We start from the raw sequence: 16,527 nt of genomic DNA, 5'->3' as shown, positions 1-16,527 counted from the left end.
CTTACCACTCTTCTACCAAGGAGCTAATGCATAGAAGTTAAGGGTTTAAAAATAAAAAAAAAAAAATTATTTTAAATGAGAAGTTTCTCTGAAGCACAGAGTGTTCCAATGGTATATTTGTTAAGTGCTTTTAAAAATAGAGGAAGAAAAGCCTTTCTTGAGTATCTAGAGTAGTTTATGAAGCAGAATAAAACAGAAATAACAATTGTCCTTAGATGAGAACGCTAGGATGAGGATGCAATGTGTAGATTTTCTTTTCCATCATGAAGATAAAATGTCATCTTTTCCAAATGGCCCAAAAGTAATTTCCTTAAATCTTCAGTGGAACTTGAATTTCCCAGTCAGCCTCTCCACTCCTTTCTGCCTCTGGCATATTGACTGGCTCATGCTTCTGTAAGAGTGAAATTTGGGAAAATGTATCAAACTACATTTCCCGTGATCCAATGTGGTCCAACTGGTTTCCGTTTCCGGGTTTTTGGGCGTGAGGAGGCCGACGTCTTGACGCAGGGAAGAGTTTATAATCTCCTGGGTTAGGAGGGGTCGCTCTCTTGGCCAGCAGACTCGAGACAGGAAACAGGAGACAGTAATGGCGAGGGCGGCAGTTTTGAATGCTTACAAGCGCGTGGTCTAATTATCTATCAGCATGGCTTTAATTAAAATACTAATATATATATTTATACCAGCCTTTATCATTTTTAATATTAACACTTCCCAGCTGGTTCAGGGAGGGTATTCATGGGGTTTGGTTGCATGAGTTAGTGGTTTTTAACACTTTAATGTTGAATTATGTGTAAGTCAAAAACATGTAACATATGAATCACATATATGATATATAATTGTTATGTATGAAAATATAACTATATATGTGACTCTATAATTAATGTAAAAGTTAAAACTACATATTTAAGGTATGGTCGCCAGAAATTGGATCAACTTGATTTCAAAATAAAATAGACCCAAGTTAGGATAACTTTTATGGAAGTTTATTTACAATTAGGAAGGTTGAAGGTAGGAAATTTGAGAGAGAGAAACTCTGGCCCGGATCAGAGAAGAATTTAGAGGCCCAGCAGAGGGGCACAGAGGTTAATTAAACAAGGCTTCTAGCCACAAGGCCTCCTCCAAGAAGAGAGGCCTCCCTGTGGGTAGAGCCTCCAGAAACGCCAAGGGAAGAGAGAGAGAGTCAGCCTAACTTACCCTCGTGACAATTCAGAGGGAGGCGATCTGAGGTCTCACCAGAGATCCTTCTACACCAAGTTCAAAGTGCCAAAAACCCCCCACAGGAAGTTACCGTCATATTTAAAAGATAGCATCTTTCATCACTTCCTGCATCCACTTCCAATTTCAAGTGGGCAAATGGTGGCCTCAACACTGTTTCAGACTGCCCAAAGGGCAGTCCCTTGTCTTTGATTTGTTACTTATTATCATGTGTGGGTAACAGACCTCCCCCTCCCCTTAATTCTAAGTTGGGTGGGGTGACATTATTTTTTAATGGCTAGAGTCTAAATGATGAATGAGGATGAGCTAATTCCATTTACACATTAAATAGTATCATTCTTATCAGAAAGGACTTGATCACCCATTCCTTAATTTGGGTGCCTGCTCTGTGTCCAGCACCACTGTAGGATAGGAAGAATACAAGATAGATGGGCTCTCATATTTGAATTCTAAATTTGTATATCAGCCCCAAACTAATCAATGCTTATTAAATTGAACTGAATCTCCAGGCATGGGTACAACATTACAATATTTCAATTTATAGAGCAGTGGTTTCAAAATTAAATGGAAAAGAGTCCCATTAAACTATATATAAGGATCCCTGGGGGTATGCATATTGACATTAAAAACACATTAACATTAGCTAGGTTTTATTGTATTTTCATTTATTTTGTAAAATATTTCTCTATTATATTTTAATTTGATTAAAACTAAACTAATGTTTAACACCTCTGGTCTAGGAGATTATTTAGCTATAGGGAACATGGCTTGATAATTGGTTTAAAACAGTGGAGTTTCTTTATAAAATAACTTCCTCTATGTCATCAACAAAGATCTAAATTATTTACATTAATCATCTGAAATTTTATTCAGTACAGCTGTATAGCATGATATTCCATTTATAAAGCTTTGCATAGAACATTTCCCCTTGTCCTTCAGATCATGGATATTAAACCAAATTTCTAATATTTAGGATATTCCCTTATTTTGGGGGGGGTGAAGGGTAAGATGGAAAGGGTCATTTGGCAAGATCAAGGTTTTGTTTTTTTGTCTAGACCTGTGATTTTTTTAGGTCTTAGATATTCCTAGGTGAAAAAACTCCCTCCCTTAATATGACTCACAAAAATTCTTGCCCTTAAAAGTAACTAAGGAGAGGGGACCCCTGGGGGGCTCCGTGGAGAGAGGACCAGGCCTAGAGATGGGAGGTGCTGGGTTCCAGGGTGGCCTCAGACACCTCTTAGCTGTGTGACCCTGGGCAAGTCACTTAACCCCCATTGCCTAGCCCCAACCTCTCTTCTGCCTCGGGGCCAATACTTAGTACTGACTAAGATGGAAAGTGTAAGGGTTTACATTAAAAAACCAGTGAGGGCACTGATAAATGAACAGCCTTGCCCAGAGTCTCGCCGTCGGGATGGTCTCCATCCTCGTGCGCGGCTCTTCCTTAGGGAGGCTGGAGATGTTGACCCACACACTGATGTGGATGAATTCTCCTTGGATCAGAGCCGATAAACTCGGGGTGCTTTCGTTTTGTTGCTAGGAGTTGTCGATGGGGGAAAAGGAGCCGCCAGCCCTCCCAGAAGGTTCTTGCCAGCCCCTGGGGTCCTCGGACGACCTCTCCAGCGCCTCGGAGAGCCCCCTGCCCGAGGAGGCCGCCCCGCCATCCCCGCGGCAGGAGTTCAGGAGGCGAGCGAACACGCTGAGCCACTACCCTGTGGAAGGCCAGAAGTCCCCGGAGCCCCCCGAGGCGTCGCCCGGCCTTCCGCAAAGGAAACTTATGAGGTATCACTCAGTGAGCACAGAGACTCCTCATGAGCGAAAGTAAGATTTCTTTAAAAGCATCACATTATTGTATAACTAGCTGGTCCACGTCTGTGGCCCGGCTCTGTGGATGGCAGGTATGTGTGCAGGGGCCGAGGCAGGGCCGGGCTCTGCGGGCAGAGGGCCTCGGCCTGTCCCTGCCAGGGCCTCCGCGGCTCCGTCGGAAAACGAGGGCCTTAGATGGTGGCTTCTCAGGTGCTTCACAACTCAGCATCCAGGATTTCCTAAAATGATAGAATCACCGTCTCCCAGGGAAAATGTGACCAAGCAGCGCTCCACATCTGCCCCAGAAGGACCAGAATTAGAAGAGGAATTTGAAAGACCAAACCATATCAGTTGATAAGGTTCCCTTTAAAAAATACATTAGGTGGGGGGAAGCTTGATGGCTCAGTGGATGGGGAGCCAGGTCTAGGGACAGAGAAGTCCTGGGTTCAAATCTGGCCTCAGACACTTCCTCACTGGTTGACCCTGGACAAGCCACTTCACCCCCATTGCCTACCCTTACCGCTCTTCTGCCTTAGAACCTATACAAGGTATTGATTCTAAGATGGAAGGTAAGGGTTTAAAAAAAACATACTAGGCAAAGAAATAGATATAGTAGGATGAAAATTTTGTTTTAAAGTAAAAATATAATAACTTTTTTGTATCAGTGGATACACCTCATCCTTCTACTATTAAATATGTAAATTGTGAGGAGGTACTCAGACAGGGAGAGAGGAAACAGTAGAATGAACGTTAGAAAACACCCATTTGTTTTTATTATTTTATATCTTATTCCCCTGAGAGACCACAAGACTTGGCATGTGCATACCTGTTGGCCCCACCAAATTAATTAGGTAATTGGTTCTTTGTGCCTCATTAGGCAAGGAGATGGACCCTTCATGCTGTGCGTGCAAATCTGTGTGAGGCTGAGAGAATCACTCAGTACGAGGCCCCAGGCCGCCTGATGGAGGGGAAGGCATTGGCCTGGGAGTGGGAAGGTCTCGCTCTCGCCCCTCAGCTAGCTGTGAAGTCTGGGGCGAGGCATGTCTCCGTCCAGGCCTTATTTTGACCATCTTTACACTGACAGAGTTCAACTAAGTGAAAGGACTCTAGATTCAGAGCTTATGGGGACCTGCAAGGCATCTTATCCCACCCCTTCATTTTGCATTTATAAGGAGTCTGAAGCCACTCTACAAGGAATAAATTACAGAGTGGGGTCTTGTTCCTATTGTCCCATCTCTCTCCTCGCCCACGTTAGTGGAGGAAAAAAAAAAGATTCAGGACAGCTTGGTTAATCTCTTAAGGTCTTTCTGAGCCTAAAATTGTATAATTCTCTCAAGCTAAGTATTTTTTTCCTCCAATAAGTTTCTAGGGGCAGAAAAGCTATCTTTGATTGTGATAAAGGTGGGAAACAAAAGGAAACGTCGTGGCCGTTCTCTCTGTCCTCCTAGTGTCCTGTCTGATATTTTGACTCCAACTAGGCTAGTATCCTAAGATAATCAGTGGGAAAGAGGTCTTTTGAAAGTCTAGTTAAAAAAAAAAATCCCAACACCTTCCTCGCCTCCTAAAGCAGCATGAATCAGTCACTCACTCATTGTATCTGTGCTTCTTTAACTGGCAGGAAGAGAACAACAAATATGATGCTGAGATATGGATGTAGTCATCTTGGGAAATCCATACAAATAGGGTTTATTTACTCAAGAATATTTCAATCAACAAGAATTAGCCCTGTTTAAAAACCTTAACTTTCCCAGTTTCATTCTCATTAGTTTTCCATCAGTTTTGGTGATTTTCAAAATTGTAATCCTAGAAGCCAGGAGGGTTTTCAGAAGCTCATGTGTATGTGTAACCTGGACCAAAGCCTTATAGAGTTCTGTCCTTCCTCCCTCCAAGCCCGCCCATAAATAGCCTGGCCTTCCTTATTGTAGCACCCGCTTCATCCCACACCCCCTCTGTGTCTAGCTTTCCCAGTGATTATGGAACCATTCTCATTGGCAGATTTCTGGCTCTCTTTCCAGAACAGGCTCGAGATGGTAGGATCGCCGTACCTGCGCCAGCACATTTTCCCCTGGCAGAACGCAGTGTAATCATGGAATGTACTTGTCGTAGTGACAAGGGCCATCAGGAGAGGTGGCATTCTGAAGGAGACAGAGCTCATTCTGCCTTTTGTCTTCCTCCTGATTTAGCGGGGGGCCTCTGGACAGGGAGCTCCTCATTTTCCAGGGGGCTGAGTCTGAAAGCTTTGCTGAGGGCTCATCCACTTCTAGAAATAGAATCCAGAATTGCCTTGAGCCCAAACCTGAATTTGAGCACAAGTTGTGTTGCAACAATGAGATGGAAAGAATCTCACCTGTTTTCTTCATTTTGTGTTTCTTTTGTCCTTCCGATGTACTCTTTCCTTTTTCTCTCTCTCCCTCCCTCCCATACTTTCTCTCTGTTTACTTGCTGTCTAGCTTGAACCCACCTGTTGATGAGTCTAAAAGTCGCTCAGGTCAGTCTTCGACTCCTGCTCTCCCACCTCATCGTCTTAATCCCTCAGCCTCCTCACCAAATTTTTTTAAATACCTAAAACATAATTCAAGTGGAGAACAAGGTGGGAATGCTGTGCCAAAGAGGTGAGAGCACCTTTGTGATTGTTTCATTGCCTTTGTCTGGATTAAACCTAAAGAGAGGTGATGTGTTGTTAAATGGAAGGAATGACCATCTCAGAATCCCCAGGAGCCATGTTTTCATTGCATTTCAGTCTGTTTTTATGGGTAATGGTTTTTAAAAAATTAATTGGGTTTTAATTTTTAATTAAACAGTAGGAAGTTTTAGAAATAGTTCTTATCTCAAATAGTTTTAAAAATAACTTGCCATATTTTTCCACTCTGCCTAATGACGATTAATTAACCTCCTATTGGTATTGGAATTTATATTTTCTGAGAGACTTCCTGGTATTAGGATGACTTTAATATTTTCCCATTTAAAAAGATATAAATGAAGGATGGGCTAATGGCATGTATTTCATTATCTCATGAACCCCACTTATTCACAATTGAACTTTTTCAACTAAAAACTTCAAAAAAGATGAGATTGGTAAAGTTTTCATTTTCTTGCTTATTTTACTCTTGCTGAAATTGGAGCTCAATGCTTTTCTCTTATTTTGAAGCTTGTATTTTATGCTTTGTATATTTACATTTCCTTATCCTAAACTCTACTTTTTCAACTGAACTCTTAGCATCTCCTATCGTAGTGCCCTGCGGAAAAAACTTCATTCTTCTTCCTCTGTGCCAAATTTTCTAAAATTTTTGGCTCCTGTAGATGAAAATAACACCTCTGACTTTAGGAACACAAAAAGGTAGGGCTCTATCTATAGCTATCAAGGCTGGATGTTTTAAGCATTTAATGATTGTATTTTTGATTGAATTCTAAAAGCCATTTGGGGGGTAGTTACTCTTTCAGTATTTTAGTGCAGCTGAACCTCTGATAGCAAGTATTCTGTGTTTTTCTTTTCAGGACTGATTTTTAAAATGAATTATACACACATCTGGGGGCTTCTGCCACCCTAGTATCATCTCAGTGCCAAAGCCACAGCTTATTCTTGTATCGTTGTTATAAAATGGCCCCAAGAAGTTGCCATATCAAGTCGTTCGGTCCTTTGGTAACGTTCTTGGACAATGAACTTTAGGCTATCTTTCTGAATTACTGAATCCCTGCCTTTTTACTATGTAGTATATCCAAAAATTACAGATGACTGCTTCCTCTTTGTTGAATGATAAGCCCCCTAATTACAATTCAATAACAGTGCATCCGAGACTTATTAAGCACTTATTTATGTGAGGCATTGTGCTAGGTTTGGGGATGCAGAGCCTGGAAAAACAAAACCATGTCCTCCCTGCCCTTGGTGAGCCTTAGAGAGAAGATGGCCTGCATTCAGTTGGGGTACATTTCAGACAAGTCTGAGGAAGAAGAGAGCTCTCTTAACTAGGGGAAGCAGGGCAAGTTCTGTAGAGGAGACAGCACACGAGCTGGTCTTTGTGGGCACTCAGGTGAAGGATTGAGTTCTAAGCATATGGGAGAGCCTGTGTGAATGAATATGCATGGAGGAAGCAGAGTTCAGGATAAGATCAGAGAATAGCTAGCAGGCCAGTTTTGACCAGAAGGTAGAATTTGTGAAGGTTGGCAACTGAAATGCAACTCCTAGCATGGGATCTTACATATGGTTAGTGCTTAATAAATGTTTGTTGAACTGAGTCATGTGAAATAAATTTAGACAAGTAGGCTGGAACTAAATTGTGGCAGGCCTTGAATGCCAAGCTAAGAAGTTTATCCCTTATGTGATAGGGAGCTACCAAAGAGCTACCAAAGCTTAGACTTGAGCACTGGGAAGATTATTTTAGTAGTTGAGAGAAGTTTGAATTGTAGAAGGAAGAAGCTCAAAGCAGGCAAACTAGTAAACCTATAAGAAAATAACCTTCTTAGAGAGGTCTTGAGGACTTGCTTGAACTCTGGAATAGAAAAATATGGCAAAATCTAAGAGTTATTATGGATAGAGAATAGCTGGAATTTGGTAATGGTTGTAATGGGGAAGAGTGGAGAAAGAAGAAATGATTCTGAGGTTTTTTTCAGCAAGGTGTACTGGGCTGATGGTGGTGCCATCCTCAGAAACAGAGAAGTTGGAAGGAGGAGTAGGTTTTGTGAAAAAAAAAAAGATGAGTTAAGCTCTGGTCCCCCAAAGATACTTAAGACACCAATAGGATATTCAAGTCGAAATATCCAGCATGTAGTTAGAAATATTGGATTAGAGCTCAGGGGATAGATAGGATGAAGATATGTAAAAATTTGAGGTTCATTTGGGTAAAGGTACCACTTGAAACAAGTGGAGTAAATGAGATAGACCAGAGAGAAACTAAGATAAGTGTCTACATAGGAAGAAAAATTTTAAAATATGATTTATTTCTTAGGCACCCTAGATAGAATGCTGGGCTTGGAGTCAGGAAAATTCATCTTCCTAAGTTCAAATCTGGCCTCAGATATTTACTAGTTTTGGGACCCTGGACAAGTCACTTAACCCTATTTGCCTCATTTCCTCATCTATAAAATTAGTTAGAGAAGTAAATGGCAAACCATGCCAGTATCTTTCCCAAGAAAACCCCAAAATGAAGTCACAAAGAGTCAAGACACAACTGAAATGACTGAACATTATTTCTTCATTTTAAGAAGGCTCTATGTGGTCATTGTCATAGTTTTAATTGAGATGTTGTTAAAATATTCATGCAAACATCAAGTATTTATAAAAGCTTTATTCTATGACTTTGTCCTGGATGATATTCTATAAATAAACAGCTGTTTCATAATTATACTATTCATAACAAAGCACTTTGATATTACTGTGTAGGAAACATAACAAATAGAAGTTTTAATAACTATTTTTTGAGAGCTTTCACTTCTCCAGAATGTCTTTGGGAATAGCAAGTCTTAACTGTATTTGGCAATTTTTGCAATCAAAGTAATTTGGATAGGAATGGTAGCACTTACCAGGAAAAAGAGTCTTTAGGAGAGCAATTCATCATTCCTTTGGTGGTCCGTTTCCATTATAAACATGTCTTACTTTTAATAAATCCTGATTAACTTGTATATTTACATACAAGGAGAATTTATAATTTAGAGGTTTTAAAAAACCTCACAACCTTAATTTCTAGGATCTCTATTTAATCACAAACCAATTATACTATAATTATAGGGACTTTGAATCGAAAACACACCACCACGATAGTAACAATGAGAGCCCTTTGAAGACTCGCCGGCATTCATGGAGGCAACAGATCTTCCTTCGGGTGGCAACTCCACAGAAAGGGTGTGATTCTCCTAGTAGATATGAAGGTAAGACCCACCAGGGGAGTGGAAAGGACATACTGTTTTGAGTTTAATGATTAATTAAATGTATCTGCTTTCTAGCACTGAGTATCACATGGAAACAGGTGAGATACCTTTCCCAAAACCATCCTCGAGTTTTAGGTTCCCATTCTGAGCCTTCAGGAAATTTAGCAAATATTCAATATAATATTTGTTATTTGAGAAGCATTGTGGTGGAACATTTTCTGATGGCAAGGATTAACAACCCATAGAGTATATATGCAGGTTGAATGTTAGTGCTCATTGTCACTCCATCTTCTCTGCCTACTAAAAAATGATTGCTACCTTTGAGACTTTGGACAAGTTGCCCTACCTCATTAGGCCTCCCTTTTCCTTAATATAAAATGAGAAAGTAGGCTTAGATAGCTTCAGATGTTCCTTCCAGCTCTAGATCTGTGAGACTAGTGAAAAATCATCTCTTACTTATTCCTGAGAGAATTGGCAGCTAACACAGTCATCTCCTGATGTTTCTCTACTCCCCTTCTGCGGATCAGAAGTCAGCAAGGTCTTTTCCTGACTTTTCTAAGAGCACAGGCTGGTTCTCTTTCCTCAGAGGCTGAGAGGTGGAAAGGACCATAGAGGCTAGTTTGTCTAACCCCTTCCTCATTTTTCCAAATGAAGAAACAGACCAAGGAGAGGTTGTCACTTTGTTTAAGGTCATAAGTACTGCATGACAAAGTCAAGAGTAGAACCCAGTTCCTCCAACACCAAATCTAACATTCTCCCCATTATTCTGTGTTATTTCCCTCCTGATGGCTCTTTGTCCTCCTTGCTGCTCATATTTCCTGTTTGTCTCTTCATCTTGGCATCATCTCATGCTTCTCAGACACCTACCTATTGCCCTATTCCTACGCCATATAATTTTTCTGCTGCAAGTAATTCCTTTGTGAGTTCTTTGCATTATTAGCTGTGTCCTATCATTGGCTCCTGTGTCTTTTTTTTTTTTTTTTTTTTTTTACAAATGAAGAATATAATGTACTTTTGTTGAGTGTATTTACTGGATCTAGCTATCAGTGTGAAGATGAATTTTAAGCAGTAGAGTTCTTGTGTTTGGGAGTTAAGATTTATTTATACCCATTGAGAATGCAAACTTTATTTCCAACACATCACAGTAGCAAGAGGTAGAAAGAGAAACACCATTTAAAATCACCCTAGACAATATAAAATACTTAGGAATCTATCTACCAAAACAAACACAGGAATTATACAAACACAACTACAAAACACTTTTCCAAGCAAGTAAAACTAGATCTAAACAATTGGAAAAACATTGAGTACTCATGGGTAGGACGAGCTAACATAATAAAAATGACCATTCTACCCAAATTAATTTACTTATTTAGTGCCATACCTATCAAACTATCGAAAACCTTTTTTACTGCATTAGAAAAAAATATAACAAAGTTTATTTGGAAGAACAAAAGATCAAGAATATAAAGGGAAATAATGAAAAAAAAGTGAAGGAAGGTGGCTTAGCAGTACCAGATATTAAGCTACACTATAAAGCAGTAGTCATCAAAACAATATGGTACTGGCTAAGAGATGGGAGGATCAGTGGAATAGACTTGGGGTAAGTGACGTCATCAAGACAGTGTATGATAAATCCAAAGAGCCCAACTTTTGGGACAAAAATCCACTATTTGACAAAAACTGCTGGGAAAATTGGAGAATGCAAACTTTAGCAATAAAGTATACTCATTGTGATTTTGAAATTTAGGAATATGGAATTTCCTCCTTTTGTAATGATTCTTTTTGAATTTATATCTTCAAAATAATTAAGAAAAGAACTTTGTTATTACAAATTTCGTACTTGGAAACAATCTGGTACAGTGGAAAAACAGTTAGTTGTAGAGTTGACTACTTACCCTGAGGGTGATATTGGATAAATCCCCAAACTTCCCTCAGCCTCAGATCCTCATCTCCAAAATGAGGGATTAAAATAGGCAGCCTGGAAGGACTCTTCCTTCTCTTAAGGTTTATAATTCTGTGATCACACTTCAGATTTATACAGACCTTTGTTCAAATCACATTGCCCCCAAAACATAATTTCTGTATTCTAGGGAGGCAACATGGATGGTGGAAAGCTCTCAGGATCAGGAGTTTAATGACTTGGTACAATACTGTTATTCTGCCTCAGCAATTATGGCCACTTCAACTCTTGGAGATTCAATTTCCTCATTTGTAAAATGCGGACAGACTCTCTGTTCTACCTACCATATAGGATAATGAAGATAATAGAAAAATACTTCTGAAAGGGGCCAACCTTCTTGTTAGCACTATAGTATTAGTAACAAAATTGGTATTCCTTTCAGTATCTTAGAATAACTCCACTAGTCTTATTTTCATTAAAAAGAATATATACGATTATTTATATTTGTATTCACTTAGAAAGTTTTCATATTCAAGATGTTTTTTGAGGCTTTACACTCCCAAGAACATCGCACCTACCTTCCCATAGTATCCCACAAACCTATAAGCATACTTCTGTTACTGAGTATTTCCAATTATCTGGGGGCAACAGGATATTCCCTGCCCTGTCAGCATTCAAACTAGTCTTGAGAGTGTCAGACACATGTTCTTAACCCTCCACACACTCCACAATCTTCCTTGGCTATCATTGTAAAGTATAAATAAGCCATTTAGTGGCTGCTTTTTAACTTTCTCTCCCTTCCCCCCAACTCTGAACTACCTCCCAGTTTCCCAGCCTTTGGAGAAGGAAGGAAGGAGTGGGAAGAAGCACTGGAATGGGGGAAGGGAGGTGGGGAGTGGCCTCCCCAAATACCATTCCTCTAAGTAGCTTAAGCACTTGGGAAAAGCACCATGTGTTTCCCCAGCAACCAGGTTTGTTCTCCAGCCTTGGCCATTCTTTTAAACTGGTGTTTCTGGCTGCTAGAGAAATCTGTCTTTTTGCCACCCTCCCCCCTGCACCCCAATGCTTATTTCCCTCAGTGGAAATAGTTGAGGAGAAGATATAAAATTTTAAGATATATCATTTAGGGACTACTCCTAGAAATTAGATCAGGGTTCCTTCATAGTTGGTTCATCCTTTGATAAATACAAAGAAGAGGCGCTTTGTTCCTATTTTGTCTCCTTGCTAGTAAACATTTAAAATGATCCAGGGAATTTTTTGGGGGGTGTGCATTTCTCATGGTTGCTGCACTCTGGATCTGTGCATTCAATTGGGTAAGAGGTCATACTAATTGAGTGCCAGGAATAGAAATCTTTGTGCCCAAAAAGCAAAGTAGCTTCATATGGAGAATTCTCTCTGGCCCTTCCTAGATTGAATTTAATTCCTTTTGTAAATAAGAGCTTTGTTCCATGGTCATCCATTCCCAATTCCAAATATTCTCATAAACTCATGCTTTGGGTATTTGGGGGAACCAGACAGTATTATGCATGTAATCTCTACCACTGGTAAAACTATGAAAAATGGGAAGCATTTCAATATCTTTGGTTTTACTGTTTCCTTCATTTGAATCTGGAGTTGAAATGAGAACTCCAAGGACATCTTATTCAAACTGCTCAAATGTTTTCTTTTAACATGTTTGACAAAATAATTATCTAGCTTCTGTTTGAATATGCCCATTGATATGACATTTTGCTTCAAGATTTGTAGCCTGTTTCATTTTGGGACAGTTCTGATTTTATGAGAGACAGAGACCCACAAAAGCCACGAATTAAAATCTTGCTTTTGATATATACATGGCTGAGTGACTTGACTTTTAATTCCTAAATTCCTCTCTTAGAATTCTCAACACCCATGAAATCATTTGCTTAGTCCCTGTTCTTACCTAATTATATTGAAATTGATTTTCCCTAACCCCTCTTAATTACAATGTTTTCCCTCTTTCCATTATTTACCATTTTCCCTGTATGTTTTTGTTTGCATGTTATCTTCCTCATTAGATTGTAAGATTTTTGAGGGCAGGGGACTGTTTTTTGCCCTCTTTTTGAATCCCCAGGGTAGCACAATGCCTGATATATAGTAGACACTTAATAAATCTTAATCTATTGATTATAACTATTACTCTCTGTTCCTAATTCTTCCCTCCTGCTATATGGATGAAATTGAATTCCTTTTGCAAATGATAACTCTCCTAATTTATAGTGGTAAATTCTTCAATCTCTTTCTTCCTCCTCTTTAAAAAAATCTTGTCAAGTTGAAATCCCCAATTCCTTTAAGTGTTCATCTCATGATCCAAGTAGAATAATCCAAATCCCTGTCTCCCATTAACATACCATTAGAGACTTAGAGTTGAGCTAATAGCTTCCAATGGTTACTCTGTCTTTCTACTACTTAGAGGAATGGTATTTTGGGAGGCCACTCCCTGCCTTGCTTCCCTCATTCTAGTGCTTCTTCCCACTCCCTCCTTCCTTCTCCAAAGGCTGGGAAACTGGGAGGTAATTCAGAGGTGGGGGGGGGGGGCGGGGAGGAAGTTAAAAAGTAGCAACTAAATGCTTATTTATACTTTACTATGAGAGCCAAGGAAGGTGAGTGGTGCAGAGGTTTAGGACCAGATGACTGGACCTGTATCTGAAAAAACTTTACCAAGTGTTCAAAATATTTCCTCATTTGATTGTCTCAGCAACCTGGTGAGGTAGCCAGGGCAGGGATGGTGATGGTGATGGTGATGATCATGATCATGATCATCCTAATTACTATACTATGCCACAAGGAAACAAAGACACCTAGAGATTAAGTAGTGATTTGTTCAAATTTACAGGATTTCAGCACTGGGATTGGGAACGTGGAAACCCATCCCCTTTTAGCCTCCATCTACTAGTCTTTCTACTATTCCATGTGGCCTTTTCAGAATATTTAAAACAGCCATGAAAATAAGCACTTGCTAGTAGGACTTACATTTGGATCTCCATTATTAAGCATTTATTGAGACAGGGATCCAAAGAGGTAGGAGACATAGTTTCTCTCCTAAAAGGTATACATTAGGGAGACAGGTCTTAGTCATGAAAAGGTTTAAAAAAATTACAATATGTAGTACTAAGCCTAAAGAAATCAGACAATATATCTAATGGAACTAAATCTATTGCATTTTTTATTTTCTATTTTCTTTGATCTTATTCTCTGAGGGAATCTGTCTTTGCATTTAATTGTTGGCTATAGACCTGCCTGGAGACAGGGAATGATATAGAACATATTTTGGCTTTTTCTTTTTTCCATTTTTCTATTGTCAGGCAAAACACACTTCCATAGTGGTCATTGTTGTTAGAGCAAAGTCATATATAACCAAAATCCCAAAATAAAACCAGAAATACACTGATGTGAAAGACGACTCCCATAGTTTCTTCTCTGGAGGTGGATAGCATTCCCCAGTATAAGTCTTTCAGGATTATCGCAAATCATTGCATTGCTAGGAGTAGCTAAGTTTTCACAGAGAATCATTGTCCAATATTGCTGCTATTGTGTACAACTTAGTGAATATTTTGTTGTGGGTAGAGGGAATTCAAAGATTCCCTTCCCCACCCCCCCAGTATATAAAACAAAAGGTAAGGATTTGTTTGTTTTTTTAAACATTTTTAACAAATAATCTTTAAGCTGACAAAGTAAAGACAGCCTTTCCTCCTATCTTAGAGAATTAAAGGGGAACAGTTTTGGTCTTAATGAAAGCCAGAGGAGACCAAAATTCAGCATTCTGTTAGTCTAGAAAAAAGCCAACACAATTGATTTGAAGTATTTCAGATCATCTTGTGTATTTGAATATGCCATTAAACATAGTAGAACTTTCAGACCTAATATCTAGTTAAAATTTAAAAGCCAAACTTAACCTATTATAGATGAAAAAGGCAATTTAATAATTCAAAGCCCTTTTTTTTCCTTTTTAATACCCTTACTTTCTATCTTGGAGTCAATACTGTGTATTGGCTCCAAGGCAGAAGAGGGGTAAGGGCTAGGCAATGGGGGTCAAGTGACTTGCTCAGGGTCACACAGCTAGGAAGTGTCTGAGGTTGGATTTGAACCTAGGACCTCCCGTCTCTAGGCCTGACTCTCAATCCACTGAGCTACCCCGCTGCCCCCTAATTCAAAACCCTTTTGATAAGCCAATAGTCTGTTGGGATATTCTGGTTCAAAGAGATCTTATGTTGACTATTGCCGTGTAAATATGCCTCATTTGTGGCTGAATTAAGTACATTAAATGAAATGATAAGTATTTTTAGTGGTGAAAAAAGATGAAGAAATTACTGTTAACATGTAGCTTAATGAAAAGCAGTCTTATTTTAGATACCTATTTTATATTCTATTTTGGATGGGGTGAAAATGTAGATACTACTATTGATACTATATCTGGTATAACTGAGTAATTTCTACAAAAGATTACTGGAAATGACAAAATGGATAGCTAAAACTGCCCAAATGGAAGGAAAAATGGCAAATGTGAGAAATGAAAGTTAAAGGCCAATAACATTTAACTAGATGTTCACTGTCTTACTGGAAAAGTAATTTCCTGTGAGCCTCAGTTTCCCCATCCTCAAAGTGAGGTGGTTGGGCCAGATGATTTCAGTGGACTCTATAAAAGCTTCTATCTTGACAGTAAGTAGTACGTTATGTACAATTGTGCCTGAAAGATGATCACCACGAGATGGCGCTGTTGCTTGCTCTCATTGCCCTGGTTGTTCTTGTTTTCTTGGTATTCCCTTCAATTCCTTTGTGTCTTTATTCTTATGTTTCATCTGATCTATTCCCCAGAGCTGATCTGGAAGTTTTGGAATTGTTAGAAACTCCACATTTCCTTTTTATCCATTTGGGTTAAGGAGTGGGCAGATATTTCCCCAAATTCCAACTTACAAGGATTTTAGTTGTATTTGATAGCAAGGAATGATAGAAATCAAGAAAAACCACAGGGGCAGACTACCTACTGTTTAGGTACTTCTTGATTATGCTTATGCCAATGCCTAACTTTTTCTGTAAGGATGTTTTTATTTATGCATTTTGTCATTTCAGAGTCTTTGCCCTTTCAGATTGTTGAAACTGATCTCTTTCCCATGACTTTTTGTTAAGTTAATTTAGGAGTTTAATTGGTGAACTAAACAGCCCATATTTGAGTACTTCTTCTGAAGGTGTAGGGCTTAGTTCCTACCCTCCAGTGACTGTTGGACCTTTACCTTCATTCATTGTTCTAGTCCTCTTGTTTTCTCAATTTAAAAATGTAGGGTTTGTACTAGATTCTAGACCCAATTTCATGACTATACTTAAACAGGCCAGGAGACAATATTTATTATTTAAATTTATTATTCCATTGTTTCTGATTCTTTCTGATCCCATTTGGCAAAGATACTGGAGCAGTTTGCCACTTCCTTCTCCAGCTCATTTTACAGATAAAGAAACTGAGGCAGGCTAGGTTAAGTGACTAGCCTGAGACCATATTTGAACTCATAATCTATCCAGTTATCTATCCAATATATCACCTAGTTGCTCCTATATCATGACAAGACAATAACAAATCAATCATATAGACACTAAAGTGCCCTGAGGCTTTTTTGCTGTAAGGGATGCTAGAGACCACTAAGTCCAATCTTGCTTTGAATTTCCTTCCTTCCTTTCTCCCTCCCTCCCTCCCTCCCTCCCTTTCTCCCCCTCCCTCCCTTTCTCCCCCTCTC

At 39.3% G+C, this 16,527-nt stretch overlaps 1 protein-coding gene across 5 annotated transcripts in view; it reads left to right on the top strand.

Annotated features, from left to right (window-relative positions):
* TBC1D1 (TBC1 domain family member 1) overlaps window positions 1-16,527 on the top strand; it is a 315,182-nt gene that overhangs the window by 160,718 nt on the left and 137,937 nt on the right. For 2 of the 5 annotated variants that reach the window (XM_044681366.1, XM_044681364.1), the window contains 4 exons: window positions 2,753-3,033; window positions 5,469-5,630; window positions 6,236-6,355; window positions 8,741-8,880. In XM_044681366.1, coding sequence (XP_044537301.1) covers window positions 2,753-3,033; window positions 5,469-5,630; window positions 6,236-6,355; window positions 8,741-8,880 — 703 coding nt within the window. The remainder of the gene's footprint in view (window positions 1-2,752; window positions 3,034-5,468; window positions 5,631-6,235; window positions 6,356-8,740; window positions 8,881-16,527) is intronic. The other 3 variants (XM_044681365.1, XM_044681368.1, XM_044681367.1) reach the window with 3 other exon arrangements.

Source organism: Gracilinanus agilis, chromosome 6, assembly GCF_016433145.1.
Source record: "Gracilinanus agilis isolate LMUSP501 chromosome 6, AgileGrace, whole genome shotgun sequence".
Lineage (NCBI taxonomy): Eukaryota > Metazoa > Chordata > Mammalia > Didelphimorphia > Didelphidae > Gracilinanus > Gracilinanus agilis.
This window is presented reverse-complemented; position numbering and strand designations above follow the sequence as displayed.